Source organism: Penicillium psychrofluorescens, assembly GCF_964197705.1.
Source record: "Penicillium psychrofluorescens genome assembly, chromosome: 3".
In the NCBI taxonomy this organism is placed as follows: Eukaryota; Fungi; Ascomycota; class Eurotiomycetes; order Eurotiales; family Aspergillaceae; genus Penicillium; species Penicillium psychrofluorescens.
Window position 1 is genome coordinate 2,634,663 of NC_133441.1, and position 22,574 is coordinate 2,657,236.

The 22,574-nt window shown below is 50.4% G+C and overlaps 6 protein-coding genes across 6 annotated transcripts, besides 1 other annotated feature; 2 read left to right on the forward strand and 4 right to left on the reverse strand.

Annotated features, from left to right (window-relative positions):
- Window positions 1–606: 606 nt before the first annotated feature.
- PFLUO_LOCUS5127 (uncharacterized protein) lies at window positions 607–1,648 on the reverse strand (the record flags this gene model as incomplete). The annotated part of the gene is made up of 3 exons (XM_073782547.1): window positions 607–693; window positions 753–1,055; window positions 1,109–1,648. The coding sequence occupies 3 exons, from the start codon at window positions 1,646–1,648 to the stop codon at window positions 607–609; spliced, it is 930 nt and encodes a 309-aa protein (XP_073639191.1).
- Window positions 1,649–1,994: 346 nt separating this feature from the next.
- On the forward strand, window positions 1,995–5,709 carry PFLUO_LOCUS5128 (pre-mRNA processing RNA-helicase; the record flags this gene model as incomplete). Its single annotated transcript, XM_073782548.1, has 5 exons — window positions 1,995–2,138; window positions 2,205–2,498; window positions 2,556–3,431; window positions 3,476–5,375; window positions 5,435–5,709. The coding sequence occupies 5 exons, from the start codon at window positions 1,995–1,997 to the stop codon at window positions 5,707–5,709; spliced, it is 3,489 nt and encodes a 1,162-aa protein (XP_073639192.1).
- Window positions 5,710–6,080: 371 nt separating this feature from the next.
- On the reverse strand, window positions 6,081–6,524 carry PFLUO_LOCUS5129 (uncharacterized protein; the record flags this gene model as incomplete). The annotated part of the gene is made up of 2 exons (XM_073782549.1): window positions 6,081–6,242; window positions 6,306–6,524. 2 exons carry the CDS (start codon window positions 6,522–6,524, stop codon window positions 6,081–6,083), a joined length of 381 nt encoding a protein of 126 aa, XP_073639193.1.
- Window positions 6,525–9,985: 3,461 nt separating this feature from the next.
- Window positions 9,986–10,435: a sequence feature (Protein overlapping with rRNA (PFLUO_LOCUS5130, CAL5870889.1) was converted to a misc_feature.).
- A 338-nt stretch (window positions 10,436–10,773) lies between these two features.
- PFLUO_LOCUS5131 (uncharacterized protein) lies at window positions 10,774–11,427 on the reverse strand (the record flags this gene model as incomplete). Its single annotated transcript, XM_073782550.1, has 1 exon — window positions 10,774–11,427. The coding sequence occupies one exon, from the start codon at window positions 11,425–11,427 to the stop codon at window positions 10,774–10,776; it is 654 nt and encodes a 217-aa protein (XP_073639194.1).
- Window positions 11,428–14,963: 3,536 nt separating this feature from the next.
- On the forward strand, window positions 14,964–15,726 carry PFLUO_LOCUS5132 (uncharacterized protein; the record flags this gene model as incomplete). Its single annotated transcript, XM_073782551.1, has 3 exons — window positions 14,964–15,163; window positions 15,216–15,519; window positions 15,703–15,726. The coding sequence occupies 3 exons, from the start codon at window positions 14,964–14,966 to the stop codon at window positions 15,724–15,726; spliced, it is 528 nt and encodes a 175-aa protein (XP_073639195.1).
- Window positions 15,727–19,920: 4,194 nt separating this feature from the next.
- On the reverse strand, window positions 19,921–21,963 carry PFLUO_LOCUS5133 (uncharacterized protein; the record flags this gene model as incomplete). The annotated part of the gene is made up of 1 exon (XM_073782552.1): window positions 19,921–21,963. The coding sequence occupies one exon, from the start codon at window positions 21,961–21,963 to the stop codon at window positions 19,921–19,923; it is 2,043 nt and encodes a 680-aa protein (XP_073639196.1).
- Window positions 21,964–22,574: the final 611 nt, after the last annotated feature.

Below are 22,574 nucleotides of genomic sequence, written 5' to 3' on the forward strand. Positions count from 1 at the left end.
TGCAGTTGGAATGTATACGCCCGACCCATGGGCGCGATAGCTGATAACCGTGGATTGGCCCGCGGGAGGGCCCGTCTGGATTAGCGATGGGATCTATAAGTTGAAGCAGTAGTCATATGTGTAACGGAAACTAACACGACCAGGTCGCATCGGCGTGGAGAAAGCAAATCCTGATCTGTGGAGAAAGCTCCCGGGCTGCTGTGATTAATCCCTTGATTGATGCCCGACCTTGATTTTTTTTTTTACTTTGCATTTGGGCACCCGCCCTAGACACATCTCTAGCGCAAGTACCTGACAGAAAATCAGAGAACTAATTTGTTTGGATGACCTGCAGGGCAAAAAAAAAATCCCATCGTCTTCTCACCGCCAGTTTAGCCTCGGTGCAGATTCCGCCTCGGTGGAGGGGCCGCTGGGCGGTGGAGAGTGGGTATTTCAAGACAGAACCATCGCATTATGGAAAACTAAAGTACAGTACGTAGTGACAAAGGAAAGGGAATCCAGAGACGTGAGAGACTCGCAACAAAATATCCAGACCGCAAACCCCAGTTCGAACCCAACCCACCGACCAGCCAGACATAGGAAAGGTGCTCGCGTTCAACGAGGGCTTCACGCGCTAGGAGCCTCCTTTCCATACACCTGCAGATACTCCCGGCGGTACCGCACCTGATCCTGGGCCTGCAAGTCATGGTATTTCTGGAAATCGCAGTGAGCGGCACGATTCATCTATCAAAAAGAGGGTTGGGCGAGCTTACCTGCTTCTCCGACTCGGTCAAACCTTTCCACTCTTGCGCAACTCGTGTTGTAGCATCTGTCACCTTCATGTGCAGGAAGTCGCCACTTGCATAACGCTCCTGGACGTAGAACATAAATGCGCTGCTGCGTTTTTTGACCAGGCGGTCGTCGCGGATTTGACGATAGTTCTTCTTCACCAGGGTTGACAGCCTCCGCCGGGCCAGATTGGCTTCCTTGATCTGCAGAGGAGTGTGCTGCTTCAACCACTGTTCATACTGTGCCGCATTGGTGGCCATGTTGGCTCGGGCTTTAGCTTCGTAGCGCTAGATTGAATGTCAGCATGATCCCCATGATCAACGCAGGGATGTGGATGTACCTCTTTCTCCTCGGCGGTCAGGGAACTTGCAATCTGAGACACAGCTTTGAATGCCTCGCTTTGCGTGATTGAGGGGTTTTTGACATCAGCATACTTATCTTGTACCACGAGCGAGAAATACTGGTCCGGGAGCCTCTTGGGCGGGGTGAGTGCATTCTGCTTGAGTTGCTGGACCAGTGCTCGGCGTTGCACCACCTTCTTGCGCTCGGCTTTGGCGGCTTTTTGCTCGTCGGTCAGCTCGCGCTTTTTGGGCGTTGTTGACTTCTTGGGTTTCTTGGACTTCTTGGGCCTGCCCTTGGCCGTCGTCTTCTTCTTCTCCTTGGGTCCAGAGCCGTCTGTGGAAGTCGCGAACAAGCGCAATGGCGCCTGGAGCTTGGGAGAAGCGAGATATCCAGTCAATGGTCTCGCCGGACGGGGCGTCGCTGCTAGAGAGAGCCGTTGCAGCTGGTGCTGCAGGCTGACCACGCGAGCAGCGCGAGGGAAGGCACCGACGCGCACACGGCGCAAAACGGTCCCACGAGTGGCCAACTGCCAAGTCATGATGAGAGATGGAGAGTGCGACAATGATTGACAGAGGGATGAAAGAGGGAGAGTGGTCGTAGTGAGTTAGTCCAAGGAGGCTGGTTAGTCTGGGTCGCGTCCGAGCTTCGTTTGGGTCTCTCCGAAAGCGGGTTAGTGAAGCACGTGACTGTGGGTCATGTGCCACCTTCTATTCTTTCCGTGCTGCTGCTCAGTCCCTCTCCCCATCATCGTCTTCAACCGACTCGACTGAACCGCTTCCAATTTTCGGGCGGTCGCATGCATGAGTGGTGATTCGCTCAGGTCCTTGTCCACGTTCAGGTGCTTTTGAGTTTCAGTAATACTCACTCATCGTTGGCCAGCAAGCATGGCTCGCCACGGGGACAGTCGCTCACCATCACCTGTAGGCAGCACAAACTCTTCATCTCGACGAAGTCGCAGAGAGGATGATCGTCATGAGAGGTCCAGGCGGGATGATGGACGCAGCTACCGCAGATCCCGTAGCCCGGAGGTAAGTGGCAAACCGCCGCGCCGAGAATTCTCGAGTCGAGTATCTGACCATTCATTACTTCCGCAGAGGCGATACCGGGATCGCGATCGCGGCTACGACCGAGACTCCTACCGTCGACGCGACCGCTCCCTAGACAGGCGCGGAGACCGATCACGAGAACGCCGACGGTCCCGAGAGCGAAACGATGACCGCGAATATCGCCGCAGGAGCCGCGATCGAGACTATCGAAGCAGGCGAGATGATTCACGCGACCGAGACCGGAGGCGCACAGGTGATTCTGCTGACTTGAAGCCCAAGCCTAGACGGGAGGACAGTCGCGAGCGTGCTCCAAATAGGCGTTCCACGTCGAGACTCCGCGAGGTACGTTTCAGATCTGCTGGCGTATCTCAGAACAGTGGTGCTCATCTCATTTCTCAGCCATCCAAACCGGCCGCCCCTGCCACGACCGTTCCAACCGACGAGGAGAAGCGAGCGGAGAGGCTTGCCAAACTGGAAGCTTGGAAACAGAAGCAGGCCGCCGAGCGTGAACGGAAACTGCAAGAACAAGCTGCGAGTGGACCCAAGAATATCCTGGAAGAGATTGACCGCAAGTCGGGTCTCTCGCCCGCTGTCGGCTCGCCTCAAACTCCCGCAACTCCTACAGAGTCCGCCACTCCTGCCCCTTACGCCGGAAAGTTCGACCCCAAGGCTATCGCTAAGCACTCCACGACAACGACTGCTGGACCCGCCGTCCTCGGAAACGATGTGGCTGTTCCGCTGCCTGCCAAGTCTTCAACGCCCTCGTCTACCGCCCCACTGGCCCAGTCCAACAAGCCTGCTGCCAAGGCTTCTACTCCTTTCAAAGCCAAGGGTAATGTCGGCAGATTTGGACTAGTCGCAAAGCCAGCTTCGGATAACGAGAAGGCCACTGCAGTTCGGACACTGGGTTTTGGTGAGGAAGAATCAACGCGCAAGAAATTAGAAAGGCTACCTACCCCGCCACTAGAAGATGTCAAGAATGCTGATGTTGTTCCCGACGACGCTGGCGATGACGATGACGATGTCGACATGCAAGAGGGAACAGAGGAAGAAGCCGCCGCAGCCGCTCGTGCAGCAGCAGAAAGACGAGAAGAACGACTCCAAAATCAGGGCGACGCATCTGAAAAACCGCAGACGAATGGAGATACTCACATGGCCGATTCATCAAATCAGCAAGTCGAGTCCACTCCGATGGAAGTCGATGAGGCGGAGGAAGTTGATCCCCTGGATGCCTTCATGTCCGGATTGGCTGGTACCGCTCCTCCGAAGAAGACTGTCGGTGCGAAGTTCTCGAGAAGAAAGAGTCACAACAACCGCAGGCCATGTTCGGTGACGAGGAAGATGTGGGCATTACCGCCGTTGGAGAGGACGACGCAGACGACTTGCTCGCCATGGCAAATAAGAAAAAGAAGAAGGAAATCCCCGCTGTCAACCATGCCAAAGTTGAGTATGAGCCATTTCGGAAGCAATTTTATCATGAACCTTCCAATCTGGCTGATATGACCGAGGAAGAGGTTGCAAATCTCCGTCATGAACTTGAAGGGATCAAAGTACGCGGACTCGATGTTCCGAAGCCTGTTCAGAAATGGTCGCAATGTGGAATGGGTGTGCAAACGCTTGATGTTGTTGACCGACTGGGGTACGAAAGTTTAACCGCTATCCAAGCACAGGCAATCCCTGCGATCATGTCTGGTCGCGACGTCATTGGTGTCGCTAAAACTGGATCTGGAAAAACAGTTGCTTTCCTCATTCCAATGTTTCGACATATTAAAGATCAGCGACCACTCGAGAGCATGGAAGGCCCCATCGGTCTGATCATGACACCTACCCGTGAATTGGCCACTCAAATCCACAAAGACTGCAAACCCTTCTTGAAAGCGTTGGGCCTTCGGGCTGTCTGTGCATATGGCGGTGCTCCGATTAAAGATCAAATCGCCGAACTCAAGCGAGGCGCAGAGATCGTTGTTTGCACACCTGGCCGGATGATCGATTTGCTTGCGGCGAATGCTGGGCGAGTCACGAATCTGCGACGCGTCACCTACGTCGTTTTGGACGAAGCTGACCGGATGTTTGACATGGGCTTCGAACCCCAAGTGGTGAAAATCATGACAAATGTCCGACCCGATCGCCAGACCGTCCTTTTCTCCGCCACCTTTCCCCGCAATATGGAAGCGCTGGCTCGGCGAACCCTGAAGAAGCCGGTTGAGATTGTGGTGGGTGGTAGGAGTGTGGTGGCTCCTGAGATCACGCAGATAGTCGAAGTCCGCAATGAGGACCAAAAGTTTTTCCGACTACTGGAACTGCTGGGTAATCTGTACTCGGATGAGGCGAACGAGGATGTTCGGGCGTTGATATTTGTTGACCGTCAAGAATCCGCCGACAACCTACTGAAAGAGCTCATGCGGAAGGGCTATCCGTGCATGTCAATCCATGGCGGCAAGGACCAGATTGACCGTGACTCAACCATTGAAGACTTCAAGGCAGGGATTTTCCCGGTCTTGGTTGCCACCTCGGTTGCTGCTCGTGGATTGGATGTCAAGCAGCTCAAACTCGTCGTGAACTACGATGCCCCGAATCACCTGGAAGATTATGTTCACCGAGCGGGTCGAACGGGCCGTGCTGGCAACACTGGTACTGCAGTGACCTTCCTAACGGAAGACCAAGAGCGATACTCGGTAGACATTGCCAAGGCACTCAAGCAAAGTGGACAAGAAATCCCCGAACCCGTCCAGAAGCTGGTCGATGCCTTCCTAGAGAAGGTTAGGGCCGGCAAGGAGAAGGCAAGCACCTCTGGGTTCGGTGGTAAGGGTCTTGAACGTCTCGACCAGGAGCGCGAGTCTGCTCGTATGCGTGAGCGTCGTACTTACAAAACCGGTGAAGAAGGCGAAGAGGAGGAAGAGAAGGATGGCAAGGCCGAGAAGGACGACGAGCGGTTCAACAAGGCTCTTTCATCCGTCCAATCTGCTGCCGCGCCCGCACCCACTCAGCTTGTCGGTGTCCCCAAGGGCATCGACCTGGATGGCAAGATCACAGTGCACAGAACCGAAAAGGATCCCACTGCGGCATCTAAAAATCCTCTCGACAAGGTCGGTTCTGCCGTTGCTGATATCCACGCGCGTCTGAGCCGAGCCGGTGTGATGAGATCGGGTGTCCCTATCGACAACCGTGGACCGGATGCTGGGGCGTTCCATGCTACGCTTGAGATCAATGACTTCCCCCGTAAGTTCCCTCCCTTCTCACATTTCTGCTATGAACAGGTACTCATATAATGTCTACAGAGAAAGCACGTTGGGGCGTCACCAACCGCACGAATGTCGCCAAGATACTGGAGGCTACGGGCACATCGATTACGACCAAGGGCAGTTTCTACGCAACCGGCAAGGAACCAGGCCCCAACGAGAACCCCAAGCTATACATTCTGGTTGAGGGCGAAACCGAGATTTCGGTGACGAACGCCATGCGCGAATTGATGCGCCTGCTCAAGGAGGGAACCGTGGCGGCTGCGGATAGCGACGCTCGGGCTCCGGTGGGTGGCCGGTATAATGTTGTTTAGAGTATTTGCCTGGTGGTTGTATTATATTCCTGGCGCGTAATGGGTTAATGTCTCTGGACTGCAATTTGATCATGATGGAACAATTAAAGCATTCTCGTCCACTCCTCACAGCCTCGTATTGGTAAACTGTAGATACAACCGCTTTTGCAGGGACGGCCATAATTGCATCGAAAAAGGAAAGATCTTAAGAACTGGAGAGTCGAAATGAACGCCAACAGAGAAACGCCGCATCAGAACGACCGTGGTCATGAAAAGGTCAGGCAGAGCTTAGGAGAGAGAAAACCGCTTGCCAACTGAAGCGAATCCAGACACTTGCAACCGGCCCTTATACATATCGGATTCGTACCCAACCGGGAAAAGGAAGACCAAACTCAATCCCATCTCCTCGCCGCCTCGCCCTCATCAGCATCCCTCGCCGCCCTCTCTGTCCGACTTGCCTCGTTCAACGCCTGAGTCTGAGTCTGAGCCTTCTGCGCCGCAAGTTTGGATCCAAGCTTCCCCTTATTTGCCGCAGATGCGCTTTCGGCTCGTTTCTGTATCCCGTCAGGTTCTGTTCGCCCACGGGCCTCTGCGCACAAAAAGGATATCTTTCTTACCTGCGCTGCAATCGCGGCATTCGCCCTCGCTTCATCTGCGCCTGCCTCGCCCGGTCCCGATGTACTCGCCCCAAGTGTCCGGCCTGGCGAAGACTTCCAGTTTGTTTTGGATGGAACTGAGGCGCGGGGTGCTGGGTCGTTTTGGTTAGAGGGTGCGGCGCCAACTACTCGTCCTGGCTGGTCGAAATTGTCGGATTCGCGTGAGCAGAAGCTGCCCATTTTTGTTGACAGCGTTAGGGGGGTGTAGTGGCGGGGTTTGTTGTGGTTTGGTGGGGGTGACGGGGAACGCGGGATGGGAGATGGGATGGGATGAGATAGGATGAGATGATATGTATGAAATTGATTAAAGGATCATTACTTTGTTCATGAATGGACGTTGGACCATGCAGTAGTTGGTGAGTGGAAGTGTTGTCGCGTCGAGATAAGCTGTGATGTGATAATCGCGCGACGATCCGGGGCAGAGTGGGCGATCACGTGGGGTGTATCAGGAACAAGAGTGTAGAACTGTTTCTGTTGCTATGATTGGATATTGGATTGATATTTGAGCTAGCTATCCTGGACGGTATATTGTGTTAGTGTGGCCATCTAGGAAATATTTTAAGATATTCCACTTGTGAAGATGGTATATAGAGTTACCTACACTTTGTAGTCAGTCACGGGATCTCCCATTAGTCATTCGAAATTCTGCGGTCGAGGGCATGCGGAAGGTGGGAAGCGTAGCGACCTTCTGCCCAGTACGACTCCATCGATCACCCTGTCGATAATCAGAATGGGCTCCTCCCGTCCGCCGGCTCTGACATTGGCCATGACGACAGTCTGACCGCTGGTTATCGCACGCCATGCGACTGCTCCCCACCCCGATCGCGTTTTCCCCCAAGGTCCCCACGAGCCACCACGGTCCTCACTTTTCTCACGTTCGCTCACTGCCAGGCCCTCGCGCCCTCCGTTCCTCTACCCCCCCTCGATCGATACTTTCACAAGGTCCTCTACGCTTGCTGCATGTCAATTCGGCCTGTCGTGTACATACTCCCAGCCGGCGTATCACGCATCCCGCCAGTCAGAGCCTCTGACCCGAGCCTAGAACTTTGCGCCGGAGACGATCTTGTCAGGATAAACGGCATTCTTTCCTGCAAGACAAGCCCTGTGGTGGAGTCTGGTGTGGCGATATTGGCAGCCGGCATCTTGTACCTGGCTGCGATCACGCACGATCCCACTGGCGGTCTTACCCTCGGATCCTCCACAGCATTTCCCCCATATTCCTTCCTGCTTGCTCCCGCTATTTCCGACTGCCCCGGCTCCAATTCAGCCCCGCGCATATCTTAAGTACTGCCCATCATGTCTTCTCAACCTCCAGGAGACGGTTTCTGTCTGGAATGCCACTGGGAGACATTTCATATAGATGGCAAGGACGCTGTCGATACATTGGCAGACCATTCGATGCCCCAGTGGACCTGCGCAGACCATGAAAATCACACCTCTCTTGCACCGTGCACTGTTGACGAAGCCTGCTGCGATGTGGATGAATGTCATGTTGATGAGTGCCCATTAGAATGTGGGTCAGTTTGCGACGGCTTCGTGGATTGCGACGCTTCGACTGTGTGCTCGGTGGCCCATTGTGATGATATCCACTGCGACGACACTCACTGCGACGGCAATCACTGCGATGATACTCATTGCGACGATACTCATTGCGACGATACTCATTGCGACGACACTCATTGCGACGACGCCCATTGCGACGACACTCACTGCGAGGATACGGCTCAAGCCTGCTTTGACGAGCATTGCTGCGACGGAACCGAGGGTCACGATTGTAACTTTGATTCCCTTTTGGGCCTCAATACTCCCATTTCGCTAGATGCCTCATGCTTCTTCCCTTCGACAATGATGGATCAGAATATTTTTGATCATTCGGGAAAGGTCGCAGGGCATTATCATCCTATGCCTGGGCCAGTGGACTCGAGTCACCAAAATGACTTTCTCTCATCATACCAAGCACACACCGCCCATTGTGATAATAATGTGTCCAGCCACTTTGGCTGTGATGATTTCCAGAAAGACTTGCAGGGGCTGTTCACAGACTATCCATTTCCAGTACAGACCGATGTCAACCCCACCGACGTCTTCCATATGCTTGGGGTGTGTCCGGATTTCTCGACCTGCCATGACCAACACGCACTTGAACAACATGAGTGCCAGAACCATTTGAAAAGCCCGAAAGATGATTCACCAGCCAACTGTCTCCACCCAGGCCATTCTCACCCCCATGGTCTTATCAAAAATCCGAATGACCTCAACCTTCAGGCCTTCATGAAAGGACCCCACCGCACCAATCACCGATGTCGAGTTCACGCACACTCTCACGCTCACCCTTATTCTCCTTATTCCCGCCAGTCCCGATCCAGTGTCAGCTCGCACCTTTTGTCTAGTCCAGCAGAGACTCCACCACCCCTGGACGGGAGTGTATCATCGGTTTTGACCACCCCGGACTTTTTTGCTGAGGACAATCACCTGCATACCTGCAAATGGACAGATGATCTTCACGGGGTCAACACTGTCTGCGGAGCCACCTTCTCGAATGCCGGTGCTCTTCAAGAGCATCTTATTTCCAGCCACCTTAACACCATCGAAGGCGCCAAGGGGAACGGTTACTATTGCTGCTGGGAAGGATGCCATCGTCCAGATGAACCATTCTCGCAAAAATCAAAGCTCCAGGGTCACTTTCTGACTCATAGTAATTGTACGACGGGTCCTTTCATATCGGTAACAAACCTGGTGCTAACCATACACATCTATTAGACAAGAACTTCAAGTGCTCTGTTTGTGGCAAAATTTTCGCCAGACAGACGACCCTGGATCGACACGAGCGAAGCCATCGTGGTGACAAACCGTACCGATGTAAACATTGCCATAAATCATTTACTGATAGCAGCGAGCTAAGTATGTTTCGTCCTTTTTCCTCCTTGTACTTCAAGCTAATGGACCTAGAAACTCATTTGCGAACGCATACTGGCGAAAAGCCTTTCAAGTGCACCTACCCAGGTTGTACGTTTGAGACCGGCGATGTGAGTTTTTTTCTAGACTTGTTGACCATCGTCAATATACTGACAAGATCCCAGTCCTCGAATATGTCCAGTCATCGACTAAGTATGTTCATACCCAAGGCGCAAACGGCCCCGTACTAACTGTGCCTAGCACATGGTGAACGGAAACATAAATGCCATTTCCTAGGATGTACGAAGAGCTTTACTCGACCAGGTATGTTCTCAAGATATCGACGTGTCGGACGAATACTTATTTTGCTATGCTGGCAGACCAACTGAAGCGCCATTTGCGGACTACACACAAGCAAGAATCCTCTTCGACGCTGCCATCACCATGCTCAGACCAACTCAGCCTCACCCCGTTTTCTGTTGTTTAGAACTCAAGATGTACGATTTTCATGCCCTTATGATTTAGACGAGTGAGTCTTATGTGGTTGGCGTGTGTTTGATGACTGGGGTTGGTTTCTCGTCTGGCAATTTCACGACAATTACCAAAAAAAAAAAGGTCCAATTGTGTTACCTGCAGCAGAACTGAGCTTGGGCGACTTGTCGACCATCTAATGGCTCTTGGTAATGAAGCACTAGTTACTGGCTGGATCCAGTTGCAGCAATTGGGAATGTCTGGTTCGGACAATAATGTTTTATGATATTTCATACAATCCAAATCTGGATCGCAATGCAGACTATAAGAAGCCAAACCCCAACATCCCTTTAAATGAATACAACATGAAGGTCGTGGCGTCCACACGACCCTGGCCTCGAGGAAAGAAATATGTTAGCGTCTCCAACTACGGCTTTGGGGGAACCAACGCCCATGTCGTCCTCGAGAAGCCACCTTTAATCTCCAAGCCTTCGAATGATGATGAGGTTGTTGCAGACCCAAAGACCAAGCTTTTCCTCATTTCTGCAAACGACAAGGAGTCACTGAACCAAAGGATTCAAGACTTTACAGTCTACTTCGAACAACGGCCGGAAGTATTTGAAAAAGCCCTCTTCGGGAACTTTGCCTACACCCTCGGGAACAAATCCTCCCAACTTGCATACCGGGTCGGCCTGTCTGCCACCTCACTCGAACGTGCTTTTTAACTCTCTTTTCAAAGTGCTTTTCATCTTTCGATCACTCTACTTGTGCGCTATCGGTCTCCGGCCAATATTTAGCTTTAGATGAAATTTACCACCCATTTAGAGCTGCATTCCCAAACAACTCGACTCGTCGAAGGAGCTTCACACGGGCGCGGACACCCCTTCCCATACGGGATTCTCACCCTCTATGACGGCCCGTTCCAGGGCACTTAGACGGGGACCGCTCCCGAAGCATCCTCTGCAAATTACAATGCGGACCCCGAAGGAGCCAGCTTTCAAATTTGAGCTCTTGCCGCTTCACCACCAACGACTCGTAATACTACACTTTCATAACAGCCACCTCAATCCGCCTTCGCCTTCTCCTCCAACAGCTCCACAGCATTCACCAACTCCCTAACCCGCTGCGCAACCCTCTTCTTCACCTCATCCCTAACAGCCTGTGAAACCTCTGCAGGATCATGCATCGTCTCAATAGCCGGGCTTCCCTCCCCACTTCCCTCCGCATTCGCCTGTCCCTCCGTCACATGTGCTTGCGTATCACCGGTGGTGTACAGGTTATACACCGCCGTGAGCTGGCTGAGCGCATCGCGCGCCGACTCGCGATCCGACGCTGCGTAGATAGTTCCTCCGTCTGTGCTTTCGGTTGCGATCTCAAATTCATCCTTGGCGACCTCGTACAGCTCCTGGAGCTCTTCGACGAGGAGGTCCGCTGGGGCTTTGCCGCTTGCTGCGTTTAGCGAGACGAAGGTGCGGATCGTGGATGCTAATGCTGGCCGCGGAGCTGGGGAAACTCGAGGTCTTGGTGATGGGTAAAGTGGGCGGAGAGATGCCGATGATTGAATAGATTTTGGGGTGACATTTGTTCGGCGTGTGCTATGTGCACGGCTGTGTCGCTGTGCTGGGATGCTTACACGATGCAAGTCCTTGGGTGAAAAGTTGCGAAGATGGGACAGGGATGCACCCTGGTTGCGGCGAAGAGATTGACTGAAGGACATGCTGGTACGTGGTGACTCGGCGGTTGGAGTTGATCAGTTGTTCTCGGTCAAGGGAGAGTGGCCGGGAAAAGTGACATCATTTGCACTATCTAATCGGCACGTGCGATAAGGATGCCCATTATCGGGGTCTATGAATTGATATTCCGAATGGTTGACGGTTTGTATCTTAGGTCAACACTTCATAAGAAAGATTTCAAGTCATATGGAACCTCTAGTAATACAAAAAGGAGATACACTGGCTCAGCTACCACCTGCTCGCCAGCCCGATAGCGTCCATTAAATCGACTGCTTTCTGCGCAATCTGTCGGGATTCATCGCTCGCTCGTCTGTTTTCTGTAGCGGCAGCGAAGCCCTTATGCCAGAATTTCCACCGCACCAGACCAAGAATTGGACCAGTGTAAAGCGATCCAACACCCCAGAAACGTTTATTCTCAGGGGTCAATAGGCGGGGGCATTCGACAATCTCGGTGAAGAGCCACTGCCCAGCATATAGAATCCATACAGCTGCTCCACTAATACGGCCACTATAGGCATTTTCGGAATGAGATTCCTCTAGATTCGCCCGTAGAGTCCAGATTGCGTATGAAGGACTCTGAAACATTTCAGCCGATGATAGACGAGCCCAAAAAGCGTTATTATTGATAGATTGCTCTTCTTCAGAGGTAGATGGCTCGAATTCCGCTAAAATGCTCTAATGATTAGCTTATGTTTAAGGGTGGTGGTGGGGGGGATGACGACTTACGACCATAGCGCTCCCGTGTGGTTAAGAAGAATTGATGCATGCTGGCATAAAAGGTCCATCCCTAGATTCAGCCCATTGTTAACATATATCTATACGTTTAGATGTTTGGTAATCTCGTACCTCATCTTCATCAATCACTCGCCCAGTTAGTTTACTTGATACCTGTAGACGTTGCAAAAGCCGTACAAGATAACCCTGGGCCGAATGAGAATAGGGGATCTGCTGAGCCACATCCAAGACAACATGGCTAAACATGCTGTGTTGAAACTCTGCGTCTCTATCTGTCCTATCACATAACATGTCATGTATCAGTTTGGTGGTGTGCACAATAGACCGTTCTTCTTGAGTGCCTCCAAGATAACGCTGAAGGATATCGAACGCTCTCAAGTCAGAGTAGCGGCCGTGAACCTCTTTCACCTCGGGGTCCATTTTGTCGATTTGGAGGTTGAGTTGTGACATTCTAGCTGTTTCTCCGGGTGTGGGCAACTCAAGCGGCAGAGATGTAGGGGAGAGAGAATATAGTTGAAGATAAGATGTGACAAAAACGAATAAAGCACACGAAGCTGTTTTTAATGGTTGCTTTGGAGAGCAACACGACTAAAGAAGATGCTTAAAGAAGACCTGTGGTCTCGTCACACGGGGCCAATCCGACCTTTGCCGCCGTCGAGTTAAATTTAGATTCACCCTGCATTCTAAGCGCTCACCCCGTTGCTCACGCCCTTCCGTTCTCATCGTGCCTCTGGTCCTTCTCTTGCTCCGGTGCTAACCGCTCTACTGCGTATTAATGTTCCTAGGAGTCTAGGCCAAAATGACGTTTTCCTATTTCGCTAGTAACTTTCACCCACCCTCCCTTTCGAACATCCTCGTTAACAAACTCGATTTTCTTGAACCTACCTCAGAATTTTAACAACCCCTCATTTTTACTTTCTATACTTTGCACTACGAAATGGGCATCGATGTCTAACTCTACTTAAGCCCTTACTACGTAGAACTGATAGCAGAATTCGCTTCCCTATCTTCGTAAGCAGTAGCTAATACCTAGTACTATCTTTGATCCTAGGATTAATACCCTTTTCTTATTTGCGCAAATCCGTAATGTGCCCCGCCTTATGACTCGAAGACCTGGGCGTGCTCTACTTCGCAATTTCTAACGAACATAAGCAATCCAAAGTTTCACGGAACGGGATGACATTGGATGGACTACCGGGCAGCTTGCCTATATTTGTCTACTAAGAATGTCTCGGTTACATGCTTGACTAATGGAAGAAGCAACGACGAAGTTAACTACCTGCAACCTACGAAGAACAAGATATCTTGTTCCCGATACCAGACAACGTGTTCGAGGAAACCCATCCATATTACTAGGAACAATCAGTCTAATCGTCAACCATATTATGTACGTAGGCTCTTCCTAGATCCGATGCATTTCAGTAACCTCGAGCAGAATAAGGCCCCAAGCACCTGTACTCGCTTAGCTCCAACCAGGCCAAGTAGCCATCTCCGTCGGAATGGCCAAATGCACGGCGACCTGTATGCGTCTATCCCTGAACGCGGAAAATTGTCGCAATTCCTATTTCATAGCATGCAGTCTATTGAGCATGCCAATAGCTACCGTCCTAAACGCGCTACTGATTAAACATGCGGCACGCTTCTGGATCGATGCGAAGGGCTGGCTGATCCTTTGGCTTCTCTTTTGGTGATCAAGTTATTTCATCAACCCCAGGAAGAACTAAGTGAAAACACATGCATACCATTTTACCCCGGAAGCAATGATCGGGGTGATTAAATTTGACTACCCATAACCAAATCTCAAGCTGCCACTTCACCACGTCAGCAATTATCGCGATGCTTAAATTTGACCAAGCCATTTGACTACATCAGTAGTGACCAGGTGATTCAAATTTGACCACTGTCAGGAATGATCGGAGTCGTTAAATTTGACCACCCATTAAATATTTGAAAAACCATAACGATCAGAGGCATATGGTTTAAGAAACTCATCGCCTACCAATCATCGCCTACCAACCCGCATTCACCAAGTCCACTATTGCGGAACTATTGGGACGTGGAGCTAGTGGAACGGGGAGTTGATGCGTAGCATGGAGGGTTAAAGACTGGAGAAGGTCCCAAACGACACCACTCGATAGAAACGTACGTTGCAGATGACTGCTAGTGATGTACCCACACCAAAGATCCGAAATCCCTACTAAACAATCGGCCCTCACCCCGCTCTATCAAGCCTGATATCGTCTGCCTAGACGGCCACCAGTTCCACATCACCTAATTTCTATACAAACCTTGTTGCCCTTTAGCTTTTAGAAGAGAAAGGTGCCTATTAGAACGCAAAGAATCGATGCATTAGTTAGGATGACCACAACAGAACAGCAATGACCTATTTCCCTCCAATCTAGGTCCCGAGTACGTCGGCTTCGACCACATCCGCTAGGGGGTCGGCAAGGCTAACAAGCCGCCTCGTACTACATCACCCGCATGGAATTCCGCCGGATCGCCTACCGCGGGCTAAAAACCGGATCGGTATGGTTGACTAGCTACGTGGTTAGAAACTGGCACGCGGTATTCTTCGTCGCTGCTCCCGTATGCGCAGGTACCTAGCAGGACCATACACGAGACACATTTATCCTCAATAGCTACAGAGCAAGACCAAGCTACGCTAGCTACGGTCTACGCACATTTGACGGCCTACGGAGACGGGGTTAGGGATGTTGTTGCAAAACCAAGCCCTATAGCTCTTGCCATATTTTGAATACTAATCACTCACTTTCACAAACTCACGATGGCCTTTTTTCCTTTTTCTCTACCAGAGAATACGACCCTCGCGAACCTGGCCATGAAAATCAGCTTGCCGTCGGTTGTCCCCGGATGGGCGGACATGTTTTTGCTGCCGCTGTGGCTTTTCTGCTTGCTGTGTGCGATGTTGCTGCCCGTGGGAGGGTACCAGCTCGGCGTGCTCTGGGGCCAATGGGCCATCCATCGGTAAATTTGGCACAGAGAGCTTATACGGGAAATACTGAGCAGCTATGTATAGAAAGTATGCCCGTCCCATCACCACCGACGCCGCCACGACTACCACCACCACCACCGACGCCATCACCACCGCTGACGCCGCCACCAACACTGACAGCGTCCCCCCGGCCGCCCATAAAACTGCCAAGGAGCAGTCCGGCGGGTCGTCCCCTGAGGCCTTTTCCCAGAGGGACGACCCGCCGCCGGCCCAAATTGATTCTTCCGCTTCGGGTTCCTCGTCCCTCGGCTCAGCCTTCCACGCCCACGACGACGAAGAGAATGCCCGGCACAAACGAAATATAGGGGGCTTAGCGGCCTTATTTGAGGTAAGTAGAGATAACGCACGTTGTATCATTGACAAGAGAGCAGATATACAAGCCATTTATTTGAACATACCTGAATCCCACATACTCATAAATGAACCGAATGAAAGTGATGCTCCGAAGTGCCCACAATCCAGTCAAAGACCGATTTCAGGTATTTGGTACATGCACTAACGATGAATGCAGGAGGGAAATGATTCAGAGGAATGAAGGGTGGAGATTGGGGGCGGTCTTTTATTCATTCTTGTATAATTGTCAGGAGACAGGATGGGAACTATATTCTTATCGTTGAGGCGAATCAAACTATATTATTACAAGTACGCTTTCGTCGGTCTTTGTAAACACAGTCGGCTCATTATCACTGCATTAGCTTGCTGCAAGAGTGCGTTAAATAGTACACCTTATGCTCGTTTGCGCATTTAAAGCACCCCCTATTCCTCTAGTGTATGTAACAATCTTAGCACCCCCATTATGGCTGTTCCCAATACGATATTGGCAGGATCTCTGCTATCGCCTTTTTATCAGCTCATCAAATTGTCTACCGATAATTATCGAGCGATAATATCGTATATCGGTAGTTAGTAGGCTTAATACTATTAATAGTAGTACTACTGATAATGATAGAATGAAAAAGTTTTAAATTCCCCCTCCCCATTAGCAAAAATTAGCAAAGCACATGAATGCCCACAACATCGCATCTAAATCAGTCTCATCAATTGAATCCGATACCAATTCCCTTTTGGCGTGCTTGTTCCTCAAGATGTCGCGGGCATGTGAACATACCTAGGCGGCGGTTCATCAATAAGATCAAATGGGTTACCATCGTCACTAGCCATCAAACCCAAAAAAGAAGCGAACTGAATCCGATGATAATACCACGGACGTGGACCAGCAAATTCGAGTTTGAATGTCTTTTGAATTTGTGCCTTCTGCTCAGAATCGAGTTCAAAGCCCCGGTCTCGCTCGCAACAGGAACACTCCACAGTACAATGGCCGATTGCGAACTTTCGTAGGATGCTCTGGCGATTAGAACAGCACCCACAGTTTCTTCCACAGCATCCTCCTCTTCCAGCGCAGTCTTCGCGAAGCACACGGTGCATATACCATTTCGGATGTGAGCGCCATAGCTCAATTCCTCTAGTTAGCGTGCAATCTAGAAATGAAGCCCTTGTTGCCCACCATTGCCGTTCTAGAAACCAATACTCCTTTGCAAGCTTTGAGACCTCGTCCTGTAATTCTTGAACAACAGACGCACTATGATCGCCAATCTGCCTTATCTTCTCAAGAAGAGCCACTTCGCGTTGAGTATTCTCCCGAAGCGCAACTTCGATGCCGAGTAGCTTTCCCATTCTACCACTCTTAGGCATGTCTAAACCTTTCCAGTACCACCATCTATATCTCTGCAGAGCATAGATGTCTCCGGCTGTTTCTAGATCAATCTCCTCCGGTCTTTTGGCGCCGGGTAAGTGTTTGCTGAAAAGTGTGGACATCCTTTGTATTCTAGATGTCAAGAGCCAGCTCTTTTATGTAATAGGGCGTAGGAAACGAAAACTTTGAATTTATAGAAGGAAAGGAAGAGGTAGAGAGAAGAAATCCACTTACATGGTATAGCAATGTGGGTCACGGCACAGGCACGTCACTTTTGACCTATCATGACCGCACGTCCCAATCGTAACACTAACCCCTCTTCAACGAGATGACATCTCCTTCTAGGTGGCCAGGGGAAATTCTCAATCAGAGCTAGGTGTTCACCACTAACCCAGATACGCGGTTCTGCTGAAAAGACCGCTGAATTTACCACGACACCTTTTTTGTTTGTATAGACTTCTATCTAGGAGCACACCACCAGCATCTGTTCGAGATACCCCCCTGTTTTTGTCTTGTCCATTTCACAGCAACCGTTTTCCACGGCAATCTAGCGTACATTGATGGAAGCGATTACACATGCTGTTCTTTTGCTTGCTCTTCTTCTTTGACAGCGCCACCACCGCCTTGCACCTGCATCGCCTTCCATCCACCTAGCTGAGCTCTTCATTTCCCGTTTCCCCATTATGTAAGACACCATCTACGAAATCCTGCCATATTACTCTTGTTTTCTTCCTGTGTGTTCCGATTCAATTTAATCTGGTTTCACAATCATACATATCTTTTTTAGTTAGCGGTGCCCTCTAAGCTCTTCTCTCTTCCCTCTTTGGATAGCTAGAGTGGATTCAGAAATCGTTGGACTAGTAGTAGGGCACCTATAGCATGATCACTGAATCTGAGCCCGTGCTATCATCTGCTCGGTGAACCCGAGCCTGAGCGGCCTTATAAAAGCGACGCCAGCCTGGATGAGAAAGCTCCACATGGCAGAAACTATCCGGTTTTTATAGGTGCAGTTGCTATTGACCGAGAGGCAACAAACTATGCATGCCCTACCTGACCGGAAAACTGGAGGAAAATATACCGCTAGCCGGGAAAAGTTCCTTCAAAGACATAATTCCAGCAGCGTACAATTTGTCTGCCACAGCTTTAAAGGTAGTCTTCTAGTACTCTATTTTGGTATTTTAAAACACCTTTATCCATTTAAGCATCTCACATGTCACATCTCACGACTTTCGTTGGGTCTATCTTAGTCAAGCTCTCAAGAGAATATCTTCCCCGAAAAATTACACGTTGTTCTCAAACCCAAACAAAAATAACCTCCTCCTTTGTGTCTTGCTGTGTGCCAACGCCTGTGAACCATACCTAAACTGTCGGCGGGGGTGTGCGAGTTGGCGTTTGTTTCGTCAACGTACCCCCGGTCGAGGGTGTTTTGGTCGGGGTATGGGATCGGAAGGGTATAGAGCTATGGGAATGAATCCTAGCATCTTCCGAAAAGATGTGCTCGAGTATCTCCAAAGGTGGATCAATGACTTTAACAGGACCTGTAAGGACGTCCACTGTCGCGGTAGTGGTGGTAGTCCACGTTAAGTCCGGAGTTGGCATACTCGAGCTGGTGCTGGTGACTGTTACGCAGTCGCGTTTTTGCAAGTCCATGATGTCGGCTCCCGCTTCGGCGGTCGTCGTTATTTCAACAGCCTGCAAGTCTCGTTTGTTGGCAGCAGTTGTCTGCGTCACTGTAGTAGTGCTGGTTGCGGGGAATGAGGTCGAATCTTTCCCGTCATTCGTTACGGCGAAAATTGTGGAGAGGAAAATTGTAGTCCAAGAGGTCTCCGTGGTTGTAATGGCAAAATGTTCCACTATTGCTTCGACGGTAACGGTGCATGCATCCCCGTCAGGTGCTGGTAGAGCGAGCACAGCGCTAGATAGCGCTAGAATAAACAAAATGATGGGTTTCATGGTGGGTGTTCTTTATGAGTTGTTCTAGTCGCTGAGAATAAGACGGGATATTGTACTGTATCTATATAGATCAAATCTCCGGTAGGCACTGCGCTCCAACTTGGGGCCCTTTATTTAGGGTCAGAACTAGTTAACTCCATGGACCCGCTGTGGAGATCGTATTTTAATTTTATGCTTATTATTCCGAAGTTATCAGCGCGCCAATCAGCCCTACAAACATTGATTTCGAAAATCTACGGGTACAATGCAATATAGTATATCTCTTGAATCCAATTTACCCAAGTTTCTAAACTGAGTACTCGACATGCCAGTCAAATACACCCGAAGAAGGGATTGGGGCAGTGGGTGGGTGGTCGGTGGGTTTGAGGTAATTGGGGCCATCCTTGCCCTGAAGAAAAGGAACCAGGATCATCCTAGAGACTAGTGTAGTATTTCCGCCCCCCGTACGATCTATTAAAAGAGAAAATTTCTTCCCTTCTTTGGCATATTTTGGGAGCCTGCCTTCGACAGACCTTACCATTGGATGGACACGCAGCTAATCACTAGGAAGTTCGAGAGGGCAAAAGTTACTAACAACATACAGTACAGGATAATGTCTGGCGCCCCGTGACTTGCTCTTTCTGTTTTAGTGCTCACTGAGTGCTAGTTTCTTCCCTATGCAACATTTTGCATCGTTCGTATTTTTCCCATCAACAACATGACTCTTGTTGGATTTGTGGCCCGCATCTTACCTCAGTGGTGAAATGCGCGGTGGGTCTTGTTCAACAGGCCTATTAATCCCTCAACATCCTGCGGTACTACCGCTGTTTTGTTACAGATTGGACTCTTGCGAGGCTATTCAGGATTGATATCACGCGCCCTCATGCGCCGCTTACGCGTATCTACCTACCCTGCTTTTGGATTTATAAGCGCGAATGAACCATGGTTGGAACCTGATTCTGACAAGAATCAGGGTGTCTGTATTCTGTATGAATTACTTCCGTTTCTGTACCCTTTCGCTATTTTATTTTGACGTCTCTTTTCATATAAATGCTATGTGCTCTAGAGTTGACACAGCATCATAACAAATCAGCGCCACAATAATCACACGGAATCGAAATGAACGCGTTGAAATCGCTGCAACATCCGAACTATCTTCTTGTTATTATGCCTCACTGCTCCAGCTTCTGCTTTTGAAAGCTCCTGGTATAACTCCTCACGCGATAGCTCAGTCCGGTGGAGCTCGATCCATTCAAGGAGGATTTGAACACATTTCACATAGCAAGAAATGGGCTGCTCGATTTGTGTCGAGGCAAATATCAAAGGACTATCTCCATTTTCGTCCTGAAGGCGGGGGTCTGCACCCCTTTGCAGAAGGACGTTCAGTTGATTGGGATGGTAAAGCGTGATAGCGTCCCAGATACAGGTGCGCTGGCGTTCATCTCGAGCGTTAATGTCCACCCCACTTCTTAATAACGTATCAAGTAACATTTCAGTGGGGCTATCGGAACTTTGGAGGCGGGCGGCTTGGCTGATGTGCTTCGGAAGCATATCGTCGTAAGGGACTGTGAAGCCTAGATTTAAGAAAAAGCTAGCAACAGGAACATCTCCTCGTTGAATTGCGCCATTTATTGCGGGTTGTATATCGTCGTCTTCCGCGGCTAGTAGATCAAATCCGTTTTGGAAAAGGAGTTCGAGCATCGCCACACCTCCACGACTTGCGGATAACAAGACGGATCTTTCTATATTCCATTGAGTTGAGGGCGGGAATTCGAGCGGAAATCCTCGGCGGAGTAATGCTTGGGCCAGTGATGGACGTCCTGACTCGAGCACATGCTGGATCAAAAACTTTCCCTCCTTCTCGGCGTACGTAGGATTAGCCCCGTGGTCCATTAGGAGTTCGAAGCATGCATCATGCTTTAATGCGGAAAGCAAAAGATCGCTAAACCAGCTTTTTTTTCGATAGTCCTTCGAGTATCTATTAAGTAGGACTTTGGCGACCTGTAGTTTTCCATTTTGGATAGCACGGGTTAAAGGCTTTTGACCGTTCCCAATGACGCCGTGCGCGAGTATCATCTTCACTATTGAGTCGTATCCTTCCTCGGCAGCCCATTCTAGTGGTCCTTGAGACCCTAGATTATCATACAGAGCCTCTTCTGACCATGTATGATTTGGATAGCAACCTTCCTGAAGTAGCTCTTGGACGAGCTCGTCTCTACCTAGCGCGGCGGCAATCGTCAGGAGCGTCACTCGGTTATCGTCTCCTGTCCGAAGTAGATTGAGATTCATGTGATCGGCAATCAGGCTTATCATGGCCACCTTGTTTCCTTTTTTTGCCCTCATTGCCGAGTAGATAGGAAGCTCTTGGTGAGCTGGAGTGGGGTTCACGTTGGTGCCGTATGCAAGTAAAAGACGAACAATTTCGATTTGACCTAGATTGGCTGCAATCGCAAGGGGCAAGCCCTCACTTTCATTCCCCAGATTTGGATTTGCTCCCCGTTCAAGCAAGAGCTCTGTGGCTTGCGTCTGGCCCGATCTAGCGGCGCAGGCCAATGCCGGCTTGCTATGTTTACTTGGGTCTAAGCCTGCCTCCTTCGTAAGATACTTCATCATCGCAAGATCTCCCTCCCACGCAGCAGCCGTTAGCAGCTCGCGGTTTCTTGGAGAATAAAAACTGTCGATCCCATGCGCAACCAGAACCCGTGCGACGGCTATGTGTCCCTCCTTCACGGCATGAACAAGCGGGGTATTCCGGTATTGGCGTAGGGCAGCAAGACGGCCAGTTTCCTCCTCGTCATGAAAGGAGGTGACGCCATTCTTAATGAAACGTTCAACTATTTGATCGTGTCCATAACATATTGCTCTCTGCAACGCTGTCCTGGTGATGGGCCTGTCCACATATGCCAGGATATCCGCCTTGAGACATCGGGCAAAAGCATCGTCATTGCCTCGCTCGACAATCCATTGCAATACTGCGTTGCTGCACTTGGGAAGTATTTGCTGGTAGAGGTATGTGTTGACGATCTCGGAGAGACGGCGATTGGCCACGCCAAACGCTGTCAGATCCCAGCCATATTCCAGAAGTTGGGTGATTTCTAGGAGGAGTTCGAGGGGAAGATCGAGGAGTCCCGTGGCAAACATAGCCATGGACATCTCAATCACGCGCTCGATAGGCGCGAGTGGGACCAAAAAGATGTTAGGGAAAGCCTTGGATAACCTCTTCGACCGTGCCGCAGGTTAGCTAGACGAGCGGTCCGCACTTTAAGGCTGAGAGTGGTGTAGGGTCCGACTAGGGGGCGAGCATAGTATTTAAATGGCTGATCCTTTGTATTGAAGGCGGTGCATGGGGGAGCCTCTACTTACAGTGGCAGTGCTAAAGGCTGACTCTCCAAGTACCACGCTAATACTCTGCCGGCAATTAGCGTCTGCACCACCCAAAAATAACTATTGGTGGGCGATGTTTCCCTTATAAGGAGGCGGTAAAAAAAGGTACTTTGGAGGGTCTCAGCCAACGCCTATCGAGGACTCAGCCTTGCACTTCGAGCAAATGGACGGTCTGCCGCAGATGCGTCGCGCTCTGGTCCGAGGGATGATTCTCATCTTCAGTATCCGGATTGACTCGGGTGCCTTCATGGACTGGCTCGATAGCAGCAGTGCAAGACCTTGCAATAGCACCCTAGGTAATCCTGCGATTATTGAGGCACGATATCCATATACTCGGTGGCGTTTTCGAATATTCAGTGGGGGGATGTTGGTTC